At 39.5% G+C, this 21,690-nt stretch overlaps 1 protein-coding gene and 1 pseudogene across 1 annotated transcript; both read right to left on the bottom strand.

Moving 5' to 3' along the window:
* Positions 1-2,694: 2,694 nt before the first annotated feature.
* On the bottom strand, positions 2,695-10,510 carry LOC115661369 (disease resistance protein RUN1-like; annotated as a pseudogene).
* Positions 10,511-14,639: 4,129 nt separating this feature from the next.
* On the bottom strand, positions 14,640-21,426 carry LOC130134601 (disease resistance protein RPV1-like). The gene is made up of 6 exons (XM_056321052.1): positions 20,768-21,426; positions 19,546-20,647; positions 16,419-16,703; positions 16,106-16,325; positions 15,944-16,033; positions 14,640-15,799 (listed from the first exon to the last, which is right to left on the bottom strand). The coding sequence occupies exons 1-6, from the start codon at positions 21,409-21,411 to the stop codon at positions 14,640-14,642; spliced, it is 3,501 nt and encodes a 1,166-aa protein (XP_056177027.1). The 5' UTR covers positions 21,412-21,426.
* Between the last annotated feature and the right edge of the window lie 264 nt (positions 21,427-21,690).

Here is a 21,690-nt window from a genome sequence, read left to right as displayed (position 1 = left end):
ACTGATACTCGTGTTAGCAGAAGTAGTATAAACCCGAACAGACATAGTCAGTCCAGGACTGGTAGTGTTGTCTGTTGGAGTTGTGGCAAGAAGGGGCATATAAGAAGGGATTGTTTTAAGCTGAAAAAAGAGAAGGGTAAATGAATTATAGTTGAGTCTGTGGATGATGTTGCGGCTATAGCTTATAGTAATCGAATAATGCTGATTTTGTCTTGTATGTCACTAATGATTCGTCGTTTGGCGGATGGATTATAGATTCTGGTTGTTCTTTTCATGGTACACCAAACAAGAACTGGTTTACTACTTATCAGTGCACAGATAATAGTAAAGTGTAGTTGGGGAACAAAGTGAAGTGCGATGTTGTAGGTGTTGGTGATGTTAGAATCAGAATGTGGACATTGACTGAAGTGAGGCATGTTCCAGAGTTGAACAAAAATATGATTTCCTTAAGTGCCTTGGATTCAGCAGGGTGTTAGTATTCTTTAGAATATGGAGTTCTGAAAATTGTTCGATATGTCTTAGTGATAATGAAAGGAATCAAGCATAATGGACTGTATGAGCTTCAAGGTGAGACAGTGACAGAATTCGCCACGGAGACATCGGATGCATCGGTTCGAGAGTCTCCATTGTGGCATATGCGTTTGAGGCACATTAGCGAGAAAAGCCTGAAGGTTTTAAGTGAAAAAAATCTGCTATGTGGTTATGTTGCCGATGAATTGAATGTATGTAGGTGCTATGATTTAAATTAACGGCGAAAAGTGCAATTCAGTACGGTTATCAGGGAAAATCACGGAAATTGTAGAGTTAATTCACTTAGATGTTTGCAGGTTGTCGTGGTTTCCTTCGAGGAAGAGTGCCAGATTTATGCTAACAGTTGTTGATGACTACTCGATAAAGACTTGGGTGTTTGTGCTTAGGCATAAGTTTGATACTGTTATTAGGATCAGGCATTTCAGAGCTTTGATCGAAAAGGAGACTGGTAAAATGATCAAGCATGTGCAGACTAACAGTAGTATGAAGTTTTGCTCGGAGTTGTTAAACGAATTCTGCATGAAGGAAGACATAGTGAGACACCGCACTGCCAGTGAGCCACATGTTGTAGAGTTGATGAGCAAAACATTACTAGAGACGGCTCATAAAATGCTCTCTAGTGCTGGTATGGCTAGAAGGTTCCTAGCGGATGTGCTTAGTAAGGCAAGCTACCTGAAGAATAGATCCCCATCGACTGCGACTGGATGATGGACTCCCGAAGAAGTGTGGTCAGGTAACGTTGCTGATTATTCTGTTCTTAGAATATTTGATTGCCCATGTTATATTCGAGTTAATGATGGTAAGCTCGATGGAAGGACAAGAAAGTGCATGTTTCTAGGTTATGCAAGAGGTGAGCGGGGCTATCGATTGTGGTACCCGGAATTAAATTCATCTATTTTCAACAGAGAAGTTACGTTTGACGAGTCTTTAGTACTTCTGGGTAGGAGTGTTAATAGCAGTATTCGTACGGATCTGAACGGTGTTCAACTTGAGGTAGAGTTGCAACCAGAAACTCCTGAGGTAGCGAGTATTAGCGAAATAATCTACACAGATGGTGCTTGTAGCGAGATGGAGCCTATTGAGCCAACAGTTACTGCAATTGCTGATATTATCTGCAGTTAAGGAGGTTGTGTCGGAAAACCCTTGTGGAGCGGTTAAAGGTGCATGTGGAATTGGCGTTCTGATGAGGTCCACAGTTATGGCGAAGTTCAAGCGAGGCTTGGACTTGGAAGACATCTGTGGCGGTTGAGCCTATTGGGGCTGTGGGAGAGTAGTAGCGAAGTTCAAGCGAAGCGATTGTGACTTGACTCAAACGTCGAGCCAAGGTGCAGATTGTTAAAATATGTCTTGAGTTTGAGTCTTAATAAGAAAATTTCCTAATTTAAGTAGGTTTTCTATTTTGAATAGGTTTCCTAATTGAATAGTTACCTAGTTGGAAAAGGTTTCCTAATTAGAGAATGTTTCCTAAAAAGAGGTTTCTTAATTTGGATCCAATTCTTGCCTATAAATAAGAAAGGGATGTTATTTGCGAAGATCATCAAAGAGGAGCTTCTGCTAGGGAATTACACCCTGAAGATATCCAAGTGTTTGTAGCGATTAAATTCTTATGGTAAGAATTTACGTCAATTCCTTCGTGAGATAGAGAGATTATTTCGTGAAAAATTATAGAGCTAAATATTGCGAGAATTATTGGGTGTAATTGAGGCTTGGAAAATACTGAGAGTGTTTGAGTAACTCGAGTGTAGTTGTAATCTCTGTTGTATCGCTTGATTTATAGTGGAATTCCGTGCTTCTCTCCGTGTGGACGTAGGTCATCACGATCGAATCACGTAAATCTGGTATATGATTTATTTTCTTATTCTGACAAATTTATTGTTCGATTGCTTGGCCTCTACAACAGAATCGTTCCGACGTTGTGGCCAAAGGGCTCCACTCATCGGAGCATTGTTTCCATGAACCAACTATTTCTCTGCTGCAGTAGTGCAATAAACACATGAAATTACAATAAGTTGCATCACTGAACGTCTTTTAGAGTTTAGACTCATTGATTCCTGGAGCTCTGTTATCTCCGCTAGTTCATGTGAAATTGACCCCCATCATTCCATTAAATCTTCGAAATTCGTCAGATGCGGACAATTTGCTGAGGCCTTGCAATTGAATCCCTCATTTTACTACCCACACATATGTGACTTTCTCCAAGCCCCGTATGTCATGAAGCTTCCCACAATTTGTAATGTCCAGAACTTCCAAGTTATCGAGGCACGAGAGGTCTGCTAATGTTTCCATGGATGTGCATCCGCTGATATTCAACTCTCGCAAGTTTTTCAGTCTCTCAAGGCCTTTAATTTCAACTAGCTTGTCGCATCCTATAGTCCTTAATAGCTTCAGACGTGTTAATTGCGAAAGGTCCAGTCTTCTGAGGGAGTGGCAGCCACATATAAGCAGCTCTTCCAAGTTTTTCAATCGGTGAAGGCCTAGAACTGGCACTAGATTATCTTTCAGTAGTGGAGCGTTTGACTCATGGGCCCCACTCAAATTTAAGTATCACAAAGACGGTAGATGTTCAAGGCCGTCAAGGTTGGACAAATTCCTGAAGGAAGGTACGTTCAGTTTAGCTAAGGATTTTAATGCTTCCAGACCCTTGATTTCCGTCAACTCACAACACCGACTGAGATCTAATACTGACAAGAATTCCAAACTTGGCTACTCTTTCAACTTTTCACAGTCGAGGACACGAAGCTTCAATATTCCTGAGGGAAGCTCTGGCATGGATTCCAGCGATTGGCAATGCTCAACAGTGAGCTCTTTTAGATGGATTAAGTTAGAAAGTTGAGGCAATGTGTAATGCGGACAGGTCACTTTCAAAACTGCTAAAGTAGCAGGAAGCTCTGGCAGCCACTGAAGTTTGTCACACAAAGTTAACCGAAGGTGTTACAGTGAAGGCAGCTTACTGATGCATTGTAACAGGGATTGAAGCATTTTGCAGCCCCCTAAATCAAGTTGTTCGAGATGAGAAAGCTTATTGATTGCATCGGAGAAGACAAAAATACGTGTCACTTAATTGAAGGATTTTCAGTGAAGACAACTTATCTATAGGAATTTCCCCTCCTAGACTCTTGCAGCTTGAGTCATCTAATATTTCAAGTTTGCCCAACTTGCTAATAGCACTGGGTAAATTACTCAATTTCCTACTTTCAGCAAAATTTTCAAGTTTTTCAGATCCCAAATAGATGCATGTAATTCCTCAATACTCCTATACCTATCAAGTTCAATTCAATCAACCATTCCAACTTTCTAATTGAATCGGGGATATGATAAGGACGATAACCGACTAGGGCATCATGATGACCAAATAGAATCCGCCTTTTGCCTATTGATAGGCACTGCAATTTCACAAGGGATTCGATGCTCTCTAAAAGTCTATCTAAACTAGAGCAATTTTTCAAGGCAAGGGTTGAGAAATTTACCAGATGGCTAATTGAGTCAGGAAGTCCAACTAGCGATTTGCAACCATACGCATCAAGCATCTCTAGATTCTTCACAGAACCTATACATGGAGGAATTTCCTTTATAGCAGTCCAGCCTATTAAAATTCCTTCAGTTCTTTCAATTTGCCCATTTCTCCGGGTAGCTCTTGGGCTTTCTTACATAACTGCAAGTCCAAAGAAACAAGGCCCTTGACTTTCCAATAGAAGGGTGAATTTGCTCCAGATTGTCACATCATGAAGGATTAACATCTCTAAATTTTGGAAGGCTGAGAGATCAGGAGTAACTTTTAAATAACTGCAATCTGCAAGATTTAGAACTTTCAACTGCTTCGCCACCTGCAAATCAAAGAGATCGTTAAATTTTCGCTAAGAATAAGTCATTAAAAACAAAAAGACAAGACAACATGCTCTCCATCTGACCTTGAGATGACTCCAACCTTCCTGAAGCTCTGAAATGTTACTTCTTGATAAATCCAATATGACTAATTTCCCTAGACAAAGCTAGTAGCCATGGATGGAGGACATATGTTCCACACAAGCCATCGTAACTTAGGAAGCAAGCTTCTGGAACGTCCAATCAGATTTGCATCGCGCACTTGAAGAAACATTAAGTTTAGTAGGGTTTCAAATCGTTCAGTTGTAAATTCACGGTGCGAGCTGTTTTGTTGAGATGAAAGCCTGAACACAAACCTTTTCAATTCCCTGCACAGATGTTGTATCAAATCAACTGACAGTGGACCGATATCACTTTGCCTTCATTCAATAATGTTGAAGTTGACGCTCAGGTCAAACCAAAGCTTATCATATATGCAATTATTTGCGTTTTCTTTTTCTGATGAATAAAAGCTTGAAATCTCCACCTCCTAAGTCACTGTGAAACATTTTACGTCTCAATCTTGATTTCTTCCCTTCTTTTCTTGATGCTATTTGCTGCCTTTTCTTTTACCTTCTCTTATACGATTAGAGAATCAGTGCAATACGTTGTTTCAAGGGAAAAAAAACATAATGGCTACAACTTCCAAGGACATGCTAGGTCCACAACTTCTACTTATTTACCGGAATTCTTGTCTTCCACGGAAACAATTATTTGAAATCAACGTCTACTTATTTAGGCTACTATTAGCAAACAATAATGCTAATAGTTGGGTACTATTTGGAACACATACAGTAAATGCTTTTGCAAGTAAAAGTTCCTAAAGTTGGATTGTGTCAATCCAAATTTGTGGGCTTCTGCATGAACGTTTGAATTCATGTTCAATACTTTTGGCTACACATCCTTTATGGAGCTGTAAGTAGAGCAGCGCCAGTCTCCATTTGAGCTGTAGATTGGAGACTATAAGTAGAGCACTGGAAAGCCTCATAATGCAAGCTGAGAGAGCTTCCCAGACAGAGAGAAAAAGAGAGAGTTGGCTCGTCCGTGAGCGAAAGAAATGAAAAAGTTGAGTGTGTATTTGCATGATCTAGTTTGCAATGCTCATTGCGCAAAGTTATTTACTCACACTGATATCGCCTGACTCGTAATAGTAGAGTGGGAGGCAATGAAATGAAGTTTTGATCGGTCAAAACAGAGAGAAGAAAAAGTACAGTATCAAATATCATAGCAATTTTTCACAGATTTTTGAAACAGGGGGAAGTTATAGTTACGTCTATAAGGCTTCATTCTCTATGAGTCAAAGCCATTTCTGGAAAATGTCAGTTACTCCTGCGAGAGTGTTTCAATCCTGCAAGCTGTTGGCACTTGGCTCAAAGTGGTGTGCTCTGCAAATCTCTGCCTTCCCCTGCATATCTATTGAGTTTTGGACTTTAGTAAAGATAGCGCGAGACTCTTGCAAGTGAAAAAAATAATAATAATTGATTTGCTGCGATGTAAAATATGAGGGGCTATTTCATAAGTAAAGAACATCGGTTACGTAGTATGTACTCCATTGGGTGTCACAGTATTAATGTGAATTGAAATACAAAGAAACTTACAAACTTCTAGTGTACGTGGGCCAAAAAACTGAAAAATATTCTGTATTGACAAATTTCTTAAATTGCTAGTAATTTTAAAACGCTTTACTAACTCACAATCACTTAGCAATGTTTATTATTATTTTATTTATAAATTATGCACTGTCATAACTTAACAATTTACTCTTGAAATGGCCAACTTCAACAAGAAATTGCTTACAGTCCGTTTTTTATGTTATCGAGTAATTTTAGGTTATCAACTATTATTTGACTAGGTATAAAAGTAATATGTGTGTGTGATCTTTTTTGAATTACATGTCATGAATGTCTCTTTTCACTTGTTTGCCACAAATTTGAATGTCATCATGTAAAGTTCCAATAAAAAGAAAGTTGGGTTATATTGCTTATTACATAATGCCGAGGATGAAGAGAATCACCTTTGAAGGCGAGTCAAGTATCATGTTTGATGCGGCACTCTGACCAATCGTAACTCCTCCCATGATCCAGAGCCCAATCCTGAAACATCGTGTCAACTTCCTCGACCAGCGTCTCCATTCCTTGAACTCCTAAAAGACAAAAGTACAATAGCGGGCTATCAAGAAAAATCGTCTTATCAAGTAGGAAATACTGATGAAATCGGCAATACATTTCAACAGTGAATGGTGTGACCACCTTTATTTCCCTTTGCAACGAAACGTGAATTGTTCCGACTTTGTGGCCAAAGTGCTCGACTCATCGGAGCATTATTTTCAAGAGCCAATTGTGCCTCTGCTACAGTAGTGCAATGAACATATGAAATCCGATAAGTCGCATTGCTGAACGTCTTTTAGAATTTAGACACCTTGATTCCCGGAGCTTTATGATCTCCACAAGTTCATTGGAAATTGACCCCCATCATTCCATTTAATCTTCGAAATTTGACATGTGGACAATTTGCTGAGGCCTTGCAGTTGAATCCCTCAACCGTCTTTGCACATTTGCGACTTTCTGCAATCCCTGAAGATCACGAAGCTTCCGACACTTTCCAATGTTCAAATCTTTCACGTTTTCAAAGAACGAGAGGACTGGTAATGTTTCAACAAATGTGCACCCCTCAGTATCCAATTTTTCCAAGTTCTTCAATCTCTCCAGGCCTTTAATTTCGACTAGATTGTAGCAGTATCTAGTGCTTAATCGCTTCAGATGTGTTAATTGGGAAAGGTCCGCCATAAGGGACTGACAGCCCCATACATGCAGCCCTTCCACTAGTGGAGCATCTGACTTAGAGAACAAAGCCAAGCGCTAGTATATCAAGGACTCTAGATGTTTAGGGCCGCCAAGGCTGGATAACTTCCTGCATTGAGGAACATTTAGTTTTACTAAGGACTTTAATGCTTCCAAACCCTTGATTTCTGTCAGCTCATCACACAAACCAAGATATAATTCTGTCAAGAATTTCAAACTTGATAAATTAGGCAACTCTTTCAACTGACCACAGCAATGGATACGAAGCTTCAAGATTCCTGAGGGAAGCTCCGGCATGGATTCCAAAAAATGGCAATACTCAACAGAGAGCTCTTCTAGATGGATTAGGTGAGAAAGTTGAGGCAATGTGCAATGCCGACAGGTGACTACTAGGACTGTTAAAGAGGCAGGAAGCTCTGGTAGCGACTGCAATTTGTGACAACCAGTCAACTGAAGGTGTTGTAGAGAAGGCAGCATACTGATTCTTTGTGGCAGTGATTGAAGCATCTGACAGTCTTGTAAATCAAGTTTTTCAAGATGAGAAAGCTTATCAATTGTGTCGGGCAAGCCAGAAATGCACGTCCAACTTAATAGAAGGATCTTCAGTGAAGACAACCCTTCTATAGGAACTTCCCCTCCCAAATTCTTGCAGCATGAGGCATCTAATACTTCAAGTTTGCCTATAGTGCTCATATAACTAGGTAAATTGTTCAAATTACTATGAGCAATAATCAAAGTTTTCAAGTTTTTCAAATCCCCGATGGATTCAGGTAATTTCCAAAGGCCTTTATATGACAAGTTGCATTCGGTCAACCAGTTAAACCAGTTCAACTGCCAAGTTGAATCAACTCGGCCTCGACCCCAAAACTTCGATCTGCCTAATGATAGGCGCTGCAATTTCACAAGAGAACCTATGCTCTCTGGAAGTGTATATAACTTGCAGCATTCACTCAAGTCAAGGTCTGACAAACTTACCAGATGGCAGATTGTGTCTGGAAGTTCAACCAATGACATACAACCATAGGCATTAAGCATCTCCAGCTTCCTCAAAGAACCTATTCTTGGAGGAATTTCCTTAATAGCAGTCATGCCTATTTTAAGTTCCTTCAATTCTTCCAATTTGCCCATTTCTCCGGGTAGTTGTTGGAGTTTCTCACATTCCCATAAGTCCAAAGAAACGAGACTCTTTACTTCCCCAATAGAAGGGTAAATTTCCTTCGGATTATAACATCCCTTTAGCACTAATATCTCTAAATTTCGGAATGCTGAGAGAGAAGGAGAAACTTTTAAACAATGGCAATCTGTAAGATTTAGAACTTTCAACTGCTTCACTACCTGCAACACAAAATGACTGAGAATCGCTAGAGATAAGTTCTTAAAAACAAAAGACAAGGCAACACGCTCTCCATCTGACCTTGAGATGACTCCAACCTTCCCAAAGTTCAGAAATGTCACTTCTTGATAAATCAAGAATGACCAATTTCTCTAGATGAAAGCTGGTAGCCACGAATGCACGATGTATGTTCCACACAAGCCATCGTAATTCAGGAAGCAACCTTTTGGAATCTCCAATCAGTTTTGCATCACGCACTTGAAGAAACCTTGAGTTCGGTAGTGTTTCAAATTCTTCAGTTGTGAATTCACTGTGCCAGCTGTTTTCGTTGAGACGAAGGGCCTGAACTCGGACTTTTTCAATTCCCTTGACAAATGTAGCACCAAATCAGCTAACAGCAGAACGATATCACTTTGCCTTCATTCTATAGTGGGGATAAATCTCCATGTGGATTTCTTCCCTTCTTTTGTTTATCCTATTTGGTCCTTCTTCCTTTTTCTTCTCTAATTAGATTAGAGAATCAGGGCAATTGATCATTTCAAGGGGAAGAAACATGACGGCTACATCGGATAACGAATTAAAATCAAGCAACAAGAAGTGCATAAGTAACCACTAAACAGTGGGGAGTTTATTGGTTAAACCCGAACATTTTTGAACTCATAGAAAATGTCTAACCATGTATAAATGCTCAGAACATTGCTTCCTAATCACATCATGGAATAGTATAAGGAGAATATTCTCAGCTATGAGGTCTAAAATTCATTCCAATTAAGAAAGTTGAAGTCAAAAGAGAGTAGAACAACGAAAAAGGTAACAATTACCTTATTTCTCTGCAGTACTTTCAAGGCGTCCTCATATACCCACAACCTACTTCGATTCATAGGCGCATCTTTATCTTCGTGGCGAGCAATTTTCCTACCAAGGTCTCTTAGTTGGTCATGCATTTTCAACTCATGATTATCTCCAATTTTTATTAGTGACCTAAAACTCACTGTTTCAATTCCCAACACTGGAGAGATATTATAGGCATCCCACATGTAGGATGCAATTCTTACATCAGTTCCAATGAAGGAGCAAGCAACATCCAAAAATATCTATTGTGCCTCATAGTTCAGTGCAGCATAACTTATCATCAGCTTCTCTAGCATTTTCTCATATGGTACTTCCTTTAACTTCTTTAGTGCTTCTGACAGCACGTGAGATCTTGTGAACTCACTATCGACTGTCTTAAAGTTTAAGCTGTTAGATGAAATTTTATTTTAATATTTAAATATTTTATCACTTAGAAGGCATTCTGATCACGCTTGGCATTATCAAGAGAATGATTTCTCTGAAGCATCATGTCATACTCCTCGATCAGCATTCCTATTCCTTGAATCACGTAAGAGACGGAAAATAATGCCCTATTGTCATGGAATTTTTTTTCAAATTAGACCTAATTATTTCATGTAAACGGAAAGGAGACAAAAAAGAAAAAAGTCTACCGACCTTTTCCTCCTCTTTTCATCGAGAAAATATTATTTAAAAAATTTGGATATTAAGTATTTTCGGCCCAAAATGTAAACTACAGATTAAAGAAAAGAACTAGAAAACCCAAATTGAAGTTCTAAGGGGCCTTGTGGTTAATGAAAAAGTTTTTAGTTTTTGTTTTCAACGTAAACAAAGCATGGAAATCGAACCCCGCACCTATTTTACTAACGTCCCCACCCTCCCAATCCCTTTACTAACAGGGCTACATGGCAATCCATCATTATGCATCATGTCAACCAAAATTTAAACTAATAGAGTTGAAATTCGTGGATTTTTTCTCTCGACAGGAAGAGCTTAAATCCTACCCCGATGGTGGTAGTTTTCACCCAAAAAACCCTAATGTTCTTCACTGAATACACCAGTCATTTCATCTAGTCTCTACCAAGATGCAAATCTCCGTCTACTTTTCAACTTTGATTCTTTACCCAAAATCCCCAACCTTCCCATAAACCATATTCACTGTTCCATTAGCTACACCGATACCAGCTTCCGATACAACCCAATCTCTCTTCGATTGCAACTCGCACTACAATACATTGGAATCAATGACCTTCATATCAGCTGAAAGGAGCAACCCTGGTTAATCCTTGCCCTCGCTCATATATCAAACCCATTACAAAAGCCCCAACCCAAAATCCCTCACTACCCCATCAGCCCCCCTGAGCACTGTGCATTGTATTTGGACGGCATTTTGCCATACGGTATATTGTGCTACAACCCCGAGAATGAATTTACAGGAATAGCTGCTTCTGCTGTACTTTTCTCACAGGGAGTAAGCTGTCTGCCTCTCGTGCATCTTCGATGGAAGAATTAGACACCTCAGATTCTTGAGTTAATATCCTCTGCAGAAAATTGGGCAATTTATGGTCAGACAAGACCTGGCAGAGATAGATGGTATGGTCCCAATTGAAAGAATATTAGAATGTCGTCTAACTATGTTTGGGCAATTGTTCTCTAACCCCAATATCAATCTCCAAGCCTTCCAAAACACTATGAAGAGGGCATGGAGAGTGGATTCAGTTACCTTTGATCAGGTAGACTCGAGAACTTCAGCCTTTACCTTTAAGTCTGAAAATGAAATGAAGAGAATTCTTGAGACAAGGCCTTGGTCTTTCTCTAACAATCTTTTGGTGCTTAAACCATGGACACTGAATACTTTGCAGTACAGATACGATTACACACATTGCGAGTTTTGGGTTCAAATGCACGGATTACCTATGGATTGGGTCTCGGAGGAAACCGTAAGGCAAATAGCAGCAGCAGCAGGCTTGGTAACTGAAGTGAAAATTGATACAAAGGGATTTAGCTCCTATACAGGTGGAAAAGCTAGAGTAAGAATTGATTTATCATCCCCCTGGAAACCCGGGACATTTGCCAGCAAGGGAGGAAGGAAACTATGGTTGACTTTAGATATGAGAGATTACCGCAATTTTGTTATGCGTGTGGTCGCATAGGGCATTATGCCAAGTTCTGTGAGGAAGAAGAATATGACAAGAACCAGTTAGAAACTGATGATCCTAGTTGTTTTGGACATTGGCTACATGCTCAAGTGAGGGAGAACAACCCTCTGTGGAAGCCGTTCTATGCAAAACCAGAGGATATAACCATAGATGATGGGATTATTCCAAAAACTCCTACCCCTACCCTACAAATGGTGTCCTATGAGCCTAGGGGAAAGAGTCTGTGGGTTCCTAGTAGTGGGAACAATCTGGAAAAGTCAGCATAGATTTTTGCCCAGGAGATAGAAGCAATGGGAAAAGGCGGCATCAGTCCAGACAAAAACTCAGAAAAGACCTTGATGCTGATAACAGCTCCAAACCACTATACAAAAGGCTGCTCAAAAGGCCCCCAAAAAAATATAGCAAGGGGAAGAAAACAGGTGGAAACAAAACACAGTGAAGGTATAGTCCTTGCGCTTCTCGAAAGGTGAACTCTCGTGCCTTAGATGAGACCAAACTTTTGGAGACTCCAATTCAGGTTTTGGAGGATCCTAAGATACGGGCTTTGGTGGCTAGCACTAATAAGCCACCGGGGTTCCCATTACTTTATGTTGGAATTGTCAGGGGTTGGGCACACCCCTGACAAACTTGGCATTGAGAGCCTTAGTGGCTCTGGAAAGGCCCAGCATTATTTTTCTGATGGAAACAAAAAATCAAGAACCCATGGTATGAGCTTGAAACGAATCCAATTCCAGAGCAGTGCAGTGGTAAATTCAAATGGAATTGCAGGGAGGTTAGCGATCTAGTGGAATGACAGGGTAGCGCTAACAATGGAATCGGTCACAAACGGAATGTTTGACCTAATTTGTATAGATAGTGGAAAACATATGAGAATTACCTCTGTATATGCTCCAATAATCTTTCAACAAAAATTGCAGCTTTAGGAAGAATTTTGTATTACTGGGAAAGTGTAGGCAGGCATATGGCAGAGCACCACAGGTTAGTGGCTTTTCGAGACTTTATAAATGCATGCTCTCTAATGAATCTTGAATGCAAAGGATGCGCATTTACATGGGCAAATAATAGGGACGGGGATGCTTTTGTGAAAGAAAGACTAGATGGAGCTCCACGCAATGTAGAATGGAGAGTGACATCCCAGAAGTGGAAGCATATGCATTACCCGCTATAGGTTCGGACCATAGCCCTATCTTGCTAACTCTCTCAGCAGAACCTACAAAAAGAAAGAGAGAAATTAAGTTTGAAGCATACTGGCTTGCAGATAATGAATGTGGTCAGCTAGTAAGTTCAGTGTGGAATACTGCAGGCATGGAAATGAACACTTTCTGAAGAAACTACAAAATGTAATAGAGGCCCTAAAGAAGCGAAGCAAGCAGAAGTTCTCTAATGCTAATAGTCAAATCAACTGCAGTTAACAAATGAGCAGAGCTTGCAACATGACAGGGACAAAATGCAGCAACTGAAAATGCAAATTGAAGATCTGTGGAAACAAGGAGAAATGTACTGGGGTATGCGCTCAAGACTAAACTGGCTGAATTGGGGTGATAGAAATGCCGAGGAAGTGCAATGGAATGAGCACATGCTGCTCTCTCCGTTTGATGAGCATATAGTCAATGATAATATTCTAGCTATCCCACTCTCAACAATACCAACGGAAGACAAGCTAGTCTGGACACGCAACCAAGCAGGAGGCTACACTGTTAAAAGTGGCTACAACCAACTCCAGAACATTGAGACTGAGCGTGAAGCAAATCAAGCCTCATCCTCCTAACAAACTCCGAAAGCCCCCTGGACTAAGCCACGGAATCTAAAGACTCAACCAAAAGTAAGGTTATTTACGTGAAGTGTGTGCCAAAATGCCCTATCCACCAGAGAAAACCTATTCAGAAGGAAGATTGTACCTGAGTCGACATGTCCCTCTTTGCGAGATGGAACCTGAAACTGTTAAACATATGTTCCTTCTCTGTCAAAGGACGAAACGGATATGGTTGGCCTCTGAGATCGGCACTCGGATTTCAATTCAGGAAGTTACTCGAATTGAAGGATGGCTTATTGAAGATTGGTAACCTCACCTCAAAGCCCCCGTCTTTCGAACTGATCGCGGTCACTTTCCGGCACATTTGGACACCAAGAAATTCCTCTGTTTTCAAGCATCATGTACCAGATCCTGCAACAGCAATGGCGTCTATCACGGCTATGCATATTGATTTCTTGAAATGGAATGGCCGAGAATCAGAGAATAGAACCAACCCAGGAGACTTACCCATGAGAAGGAAACCGCCGAGCAAAGGAGCTCTCAAGCTAAACATCGACAGATCTTTCCACGAAAAATCTTCCGAAGGTTCCATAGCGTGTCTGCCATGATTTTGAGGGGTAAACAATTGATGGGTCCGTGCATAAACTAATTGATGCCCCTTTTGTCGTGTAATTGGGCCCGTACTTAATGAATGAAAAGCTCGCTTATGACCCAAAAAAAAATTGTTAATACACTAACAAAACAAATTTTTAGTTGATGAAAATAAATTCAGAATGAAAGAAGTTAGGAACTTACTAATTTATTGACATATTTGTAAATTTAGTATAGTTCTACACTTGTAAAATTTGAGAAAAAGTTGGTTACCAACTTACTTATTGGAACGTTGGTAAAATCATTGTAAGGTTTGTCAAATTTGATGAGGCACTGTGACCCATCTTAACGCCTCCAATGATCAAGAGCATGACTACCCCTGAAGCATTGTGTCGTGTAAACTTCCGCGACCAGCGTCTCCATTCCTTGAACTATTCAAAGACAAAAGTACGATGCATATGAAATGCTGATGAATTCGGCAATACATCTCGACAGTGTATAGTGTGACCCGCTTTATTTACCTTTGATGGGAATCGTCAATCGTTCCGACTTTGTGGCCAAAGTGCTCGACTGATCGGAGCATTCTTTTCCATGAACTGATTTTTCTCTGCTGTAGGAGTGCCATGAACATATAAAATTCGGGTAAGTTGCATCCCTCAACGTTTTAATTCCTGGAGCTCTGTGATCTCCACATGTCAGGCGAAATTGAGCCCCCATCTTCAATCTTCGAAATTCGACAGATGTGGAGGCCTTGCAGTTGAATCCCTGATTTTACCACATTAGCGGTTCCATCTGACTTTCTCCGGGCACCGAACATTGCGAAGCTTCTGACAATCTACAGTGGACAAAAGTTCTAGCTCATCACAGCACGAGAGGTCTGGTAATGTTTCAATGGACATGCACCCGTCGATATACAAGCTTTCCAAGTTTTTCAACCTCTCAAGGCCTTTAATTTCGACTAGATTGTTGCAGACTTGAGCCCTTAATAGCTTCAAACGTGTTAATTGCGAAAGGTCCGGTCTTATGAGGGACTGGCAGCGATAGATAATCAGCTGTTCCAAGTTTTTCAATCTGTCAAGGCCTTGAAATAGATCATCATTCACTTGTGGACCATCTGGCTGTAGACGTTTGAACCACTCCTTGCGTCTGGAACGTACTAACCCCTGCATTCCCAAGTATCTCAAGGACTCCAGATGTTCAAGGCCATCTAGGTTGGACAACTTGTTGCATCCAGATACATCTAGGTGTTTTAAGGATTTTAGTCCTTCCAAACCCTTGATTTCTGTCAGCTCCTGACACGCTACGATACATAATCGTGACAAGAGTTCCAAACTCGACAAACTCGGCAACTCTGTCAACTTAAAACACCCGGAGACATAAAGCTTCAACAATCCTGAGGGGAGCTCTGGAATAGATTCCAGCGATGCGCATTCCAGAAAATGGAGCTGTTTTAGATGGATTAGGTGAGAAAGTTGAGGCAATGTACAAAGATCACAGGTGACTGTCAGATATGTTAAACTGGCAGGAAGCTCCGGTAGCGACCGAATCATGCTGCAGTCCGTCAAATCAAGTTCTTCGAGACAAGAAAGCTTCCCAATTGCGTCGGGGAAGCCAGAAAAGCGTGTATCACTTAATCGAAGGATCTTCAATGAAGACAACCCATCTATAGGAACTTCCCCTCCCAGACTTTGGCAGAATGAGACATTTAATTCTTCAAGTTTGCCCAACTTGCTAATAGTACTGGGTAAACTACTCATTTTCTTACAGCAAGCAATATTCAAAATTTTCAAGTTTTCCAAATCCCCAATGGATTCAGGTAATTTTGAAATTTCTGCACGCAACAATGTCAGTTTAGTCAATGATTTCAACTTCCCAATTGAATGGGGGATGTGACGAAAACAATAATCAAAGCCATCCAAACTAAGATCTGGCGTATGACCTATTGACAGATGCTGCAATTTCACAAGGGATCCGATGCTCTCTGGAAATCCTTGTAAACATGAGCAAAAGCTCAAGTCAAGGGTCGACAAATTTACCAAATGGCTAATTGAGTCAGGAAGTTCAACCAATGATTTGCAATGACTGACATCAAGCATCTCCAGCTTCTTCAAAGAACCTATACATGGAGGAATTTCCTTTATAGCAGTTGCGCCTATCATAAGTTCCTTTAGTGCTTCCAATTTGCCCATTTCTCCAGGTAGCTCTTGGAGTTTCACACATTCCCACAAGTCCAAAAAAACGAGGCCCTTCAGTTCACCTAGTTGTGAGGGTAACTTCTTGAGACTCTTACAGTACCTCAAGTTCAAGGAAACAAGGGACCTGACATCTCCAATCGAAGGGTCAATTTCCTCCAAACCCTTACAATGTTTCAAGATTAACATCTCTAAATTTTTAAACGCAGAGAGATTAGGGGTGCTCTTTAAATGTGAGCACCATGAAAGATTGAGAACTTTCAACCTATCCATCTACAAGAAAGAAACATGTTCCAAGATTAGCAGTTGGAAATAGAATGACTCATCATCAAATGTAACAAAAGAAAAAGCCTTTCTCATCTTTACCTCGATCGAACTCCATCCTCCCCAGTTTTCACTAATTAAACCTTGTGATAGATTAAGTATGATTAATTTCTCCAAATGAACATTGGTCGCCTTGAAAGAGTCAGGACATCTCTTCCACTTTAGCCATCTTAATTTAGAAAGTGAATCCTTAAAATCTCCAACAAAATCCACATCACTCACATGAAGGAACTTCAGGTTAGGCATTCTTTTGAAGCTCTCTCGCTCCATGAACTCTCTTGAGCCCATTTTGTCCAGACGTAGCGCCTCAATATATTCATTTTGCTCCTACAAAAAAAAATGAGGATTGTAAATACCACCCAACCGCCTTTTGTTTGTATACTCTGCATGTTATTGTGGCCGATACATTTTGTTTACACTTATAAAGGAAAAAGAAATATATGTAATCTTTTATAATTACATGATCTTGTAATATGTCAATTTTTACTCATATGCCCCAAATTTTGATGTTTTATGTGAAATTTCTACATGAAATTAGTCAAGTTTTCTTATAAATTTTGAAATTAAATTTTGTAACATACGTAGTATTGACGACTGACTAAATATGGTGTCCCTTTGACATATGTGAGAACTGTTACACATTTGAAAAACGAAAAGTACCTTATCAGACTTATGCATTCATAAAGCATGACAACTCATTCCCTCCCCGTTCATAAAAATTTATTGGTTTTGGCATATGGCCGGATGGAAACAAGAATTTGGTCCATTGAACTTGACATTTCATTTTTGGACATTCAAGCTCAAAGCTCAACAACAAATCCTAAGATGAGGGAGAAAATGTCCAATCAATTCTACACATATCAATTTTACGATTTAATCTTAGACCTTTACGAGAAAATTCAATGTAGTCCTTCCAGGCAATTTTTGCAGGAAATCACTAAAGTGGCGGTATGTCATGTAGGACGGCCAAAAATGATTGGACCGCCACGCCAGCGATTTCCTACGAAAATTGATCGGAAGGACTACATTGGAATTTCATGCAATGGTTTAGGCCTAAATTGGCAAAATTGGTAAATTTATGATTGAATTGACATCCGCACAATAGGTTTAAGAGTGATTGGGTAATTTTTCCCTAAGATGAGCGAACTACTCAATTAGTCATTATTGAATTTGGCCCAATCGGTCATAAAATTCGACCTGATCTTAAGAATTTGTTAGTGCATTTTTGCATTCACTCATTCATATAAACATATATATGAATTAGTTAATAAAGGTTAGCGATTATTATCGTTTTCCACTTTTTGCGTTCTATCATTTGTTTTTTGTTCCTCCAGTTATCTTATTTGATAAATTAATTATCTGTTTTTTCTCCGCTAATATCTAACTATAGATTTTTTTCTCTTCTCTTTGTCTGTGTGTGCGCGTAAAAGCACAATTAATTCTTACTAGGAAGGGCTCGCTCATTACAAAATAGAGGTGGATATTGTATTACACTAAATGCAGATACGAGGAGGAGAATACAATTTCTTTCATCTTTCACTATTCCGTCACTTGCTTCCTACAATCATTTAATTTCTTAATTTCAATATTTTCTTTTCAGTTTTTGGTTGAAAATTTATTGTATGAATATGTACAAAATCATATGTCAGTTGTTATTTAGTTTCTTCTGTCGTAATTTACTGTTATTTAGTTTTGCACATTGTTAATTATGTGCTCAAAATACCCATGACTAGATCCATGCATAGCACCAGTATGAACACTAGGATATATTATGAAAACTGGGTAGAATAGCCTTATGTTGTCACATCACGTATCGAAATCCTGTGTGTTCTCATCTTTCATATGAATGAACAGGATTGAACCATGATACACGTGCAGAGCACATGATTAAAACTTAAAAAACCTTAGTTATGCCACTTCCATTATAGTTAATGTATCTTGAACAATCTCCCATCATTAGTTTATGTGATTTGTTAATTTGATTAAAAGTGACAATATAAGAAAAGCTATATCCGCAATTGAAAATTTGAATTTAATTTGTTTAAATTTACTAGTCCTTTAAGTGACAAGATAAGTAAGAATTTTCTATTAATTATCGAGTAAGAGTCATCCAAACTATATAGTGTTGTTTCAAGTTATCAACTAACCCAATTATAAATTTTTAGATTATTCAAAAAATTGATATATTTCAAGGTGCTTCTTCAATTATGTAAATGAGGTTCGCTGAACTATACAATATAGATTAAACCTTCAATTTTCTTTTTATTAGGTACATGTACTTATGCATTTACATTATCATATTGGATTTAAATTGTGAACATGCATGATAAATCCTAGAAAGCAAATTGTAAAAATTCTTCATACATATAAAACCACTGCATAAGATCTTATTTCTTCACATTGAACAAAATCTTAAGTTGATAGCCAATAGTTATGACGTGCAAATAATTCAACTGAAATCTTTCTTTCTGTTGCCATAAAGTAGAACCTGCACACGAGCAAATTGCACGTATTCATGGTTGAAAATTAAAGATGGGATGATGCGTTCGATTCTTGAGAAGGAGACTATCACATATATCATACGAAAGTGACATTTCAAGAATGAAAAAGGTGGATAATATGTGATTCAAAAATTAAGCAGATGCATTTAAGTACAAAAAAAAAGAGAGTAGATATGTGAGTTTAACATGTAGTTACAAATTCTTATTTAACAGTTATCAACCCATGTATTTATCCTCACATCAACGTACTTCAAAGATAAATTGCTGATATATTTTGGGAAGATAAAATGAAAGACAACAAAGTAATGATCAACAGTAAAGTTTTTGTTAAAGTTATAACGACTTATATACATTTAGAGTGTGATGAACCGGATATATAAGTGGCATAAAGTAAACTTTCAAACCTGTGCGATGCTCGGTCTTCAACAAGTAACACAGTAACAAATCTGCTAGAAAATGATGTTAATAGCCCTTTTCTGAACCTCATAGTCACGAGTACAAAGTTTTCATGAACAAAGGGCCAAAATTGGATGTAGCTTTTACCAAGAAAATGCTAACAACTTATTGAGAATGGTCAAAGATATAGAGAAAAAGAACAATAACAATAATAATTTAAGGGACGACCATCAGAGGACATCGGATAGGCCAAAATTAGACATAATTGTTACCTTGCGTCTTAGAACTTCCATGGCTTCCTTGTTCCATAGTCTGCTCCAATCCCAAGGATTCTTTTTTGCTGGATGGGCGATAGCTCTGCCTAGATCTCTTAATTGATCATGCATTCTCAACTTATTCTCATCATCAACTTTTATTAACGAAAGTTCAATCATCCTTGCCAATCCACTTATTGGGCAAAAGTCGAGATCATCCCACAGGTAGGTGGCGATTCTTTGGTTAGTTCCAACCAAAAAGCATGCTATGTCTAGAAACATTTGTTTTTCATTATGTTCTAGCGCATCATAACTTATCATCAACTTTTGTTGTACTGTCATATTAGGTGCCTTGCTCAATTGCTTCAACATTTCTCTCCACACTCTTTCATTGTCTTTTCCTTTGAGAAGTGAACCTATAACCTTGAGAGCTAAAGGAAGCCCTCCTGTGGTGGCAACGATATCACGAGAAAGAGTCGCTAGTTCTTTTGGAGGTGGTTTCCCTTCAAATGCATGTATGCTAAACAGAAGCGAAGAGTTTTCACTATTCATTTCTTGGAGTTCATACCAATATGTAGAATCCAACATGGCCTTATCTTGACATTTAATGGCCGTATGTCGACACGTAACAATGATCCTACTTCCTAATAAGAAATTACAACCTCCAATCAAATTATCGAGGTGATCTGGATTATCCACATCGTCCAGAAGAATAAGAACCTTCTTTTGTGTACAACTGGCTTGGATCATATTAATTCCTGTATCCGGATCATGCACTTGATGATTATGAATTTTTAGTATATCTGAGATCAGTCGAGATTGCACATGCTCGATACCCTTGCGACTAATTGTTTCTCTAATATCCTTGAGAAAGCTACGGCACTGAAATTTATCAAAAAGTTTGTTATAGATGATCATAGCTAAAGTCGTCTTACCAATACCGCCTATCCCCCAAATCCAAATAATTCGAGTGTCCGGGTAAGCAATATCCGCCAATTTCATAACCTCAGCCACACGATCCACAATTCCAACCAAGTTCACGGTAAGACGTGGTTGAAAATCTTCTTGCCGCTTGTGCATGACAATTTCTACGAGTTTATTTACTAATTCCGCTTCATGCCTGTCAAACAGAACAACACATGACAACTTATTAATGGCTCCACAAAACAAGGATTAAGGACGATAAATAGAAATATTCTTCTTCCAACAAGGATATGTTAAAACAAGGTAAACGAAGTACCCTTTAGCAAATTTCTCTGATTCGAATACTCTAGATGCAGCTGCCTTTTTGAGCGCTTCCCTCCCTTGTTGCTTGACCGCCTCGTCAGACCAATGCTTACGGGATTCGAAGGCCTTTTTGACGCTCCCCTGCAGGTATTTCACATCCTTGGTTTCTACCTTGTAAAGTACGGGCAAGACTGTTTGTCCTCTGCTTTTCTGGCAGTCCATTATACAAATGAGCTCGCGGAGGCACCATTCACTAGCAGCATAATTTTCAGAGATGACTGGGATTGAAACCTTAGAGTGCGTGATTGCACTGATAAGATTTGCAGCAACGTCCTCACCGAAGGGGAGGTTCTCGTCATCTCTGAACACAAAGTTTGGGTGGAACCTAAGGCCCACATCTTTGAGTCTATGGTAGAGGTGATCAACGAAGCTATTGCGAGTATCGGGGCCTCTAAAGCTCAAGAATACGTAGTAACTGTTTCCAACCACAGAGGTGGACGAAGCAGATGGGTCAGAATTCGCTCCAGAAGCCGACGGCACATTGATCTTCTCTGACGAGTCCAAAGAGGGAAGAAGAAGAGGCAATTTGCTCTCGCACTCGTCCGACTGTAATTTAAACAATTCTTCGAGCATGTCGGGTCCTGGTCGCTTCGACATGGTCGGAGTCAAAGCTTGGGTGAGTTCAGCTTGCTCGAGTTGTCGTGTCGAGTGATGATCTTCCATTGTAGTGCACGCTCGCTCGCTCTCTCTCTCTCTCTCTCTCTGAGACTCGACTGTTATGAATAGTCTTGAGCAGGAAATGATTGCTTGAGTAACTCTGCAACACATTTACAGTGTCGCCGGTAAAGAGGGAGAAGGGAAAGCAGGAGGCAAACCAGGAAGATGAAGGAGGTTTGTCGTTTCTTTGATTTCTTTTGTTCATATAGAGAATGTAGA

This window comes from Syzygium oleosum, unplaced genomic scaffold (assembly GCF_021117445.2).
Source record: "Syzygium oleosum isolate NSW1041296 unplaced genomic scaffold, Sole_v2.1 Sole_v2.21, whole genome shotgun sequence".
NCBI lineage: Eukaryota > Viridiplantae > Streptophyta > Magnoliopsida > Myrtales > Myrtaceae > Syzygium > Syzygium oleosum.
The sequence above is the reverse complement of the archived record's forward strand: the minus strand, read 5'-3'. Positions and strand labels throughout refer to the sequence as shown.

Bases quoted from the DNA above. Each gene is read 5' to 3' on its own strand.
- LOC130134601 (XM_056321052.1), bottom strand. From the start codon at position 21,411: ATGTCGAAGCGACCAGGACCCGACATGCTCGAAGAATTGTTTAAATTA. The intron at 16,034-16,105 runs GCCTCGTTTTTT...GCAAATTGGAAG, and splicing joins ACAACTAGGTGAACTGAAGG to CACTAAAGGAACTTATGATA. The intron at 15,800-15,943 runs GTCATTGCAAAT...ATCTGTCAATAG, and splicing joins GCTGGAGATGCTTGATGTCA to GTCATACGCCAGATCTTAGT.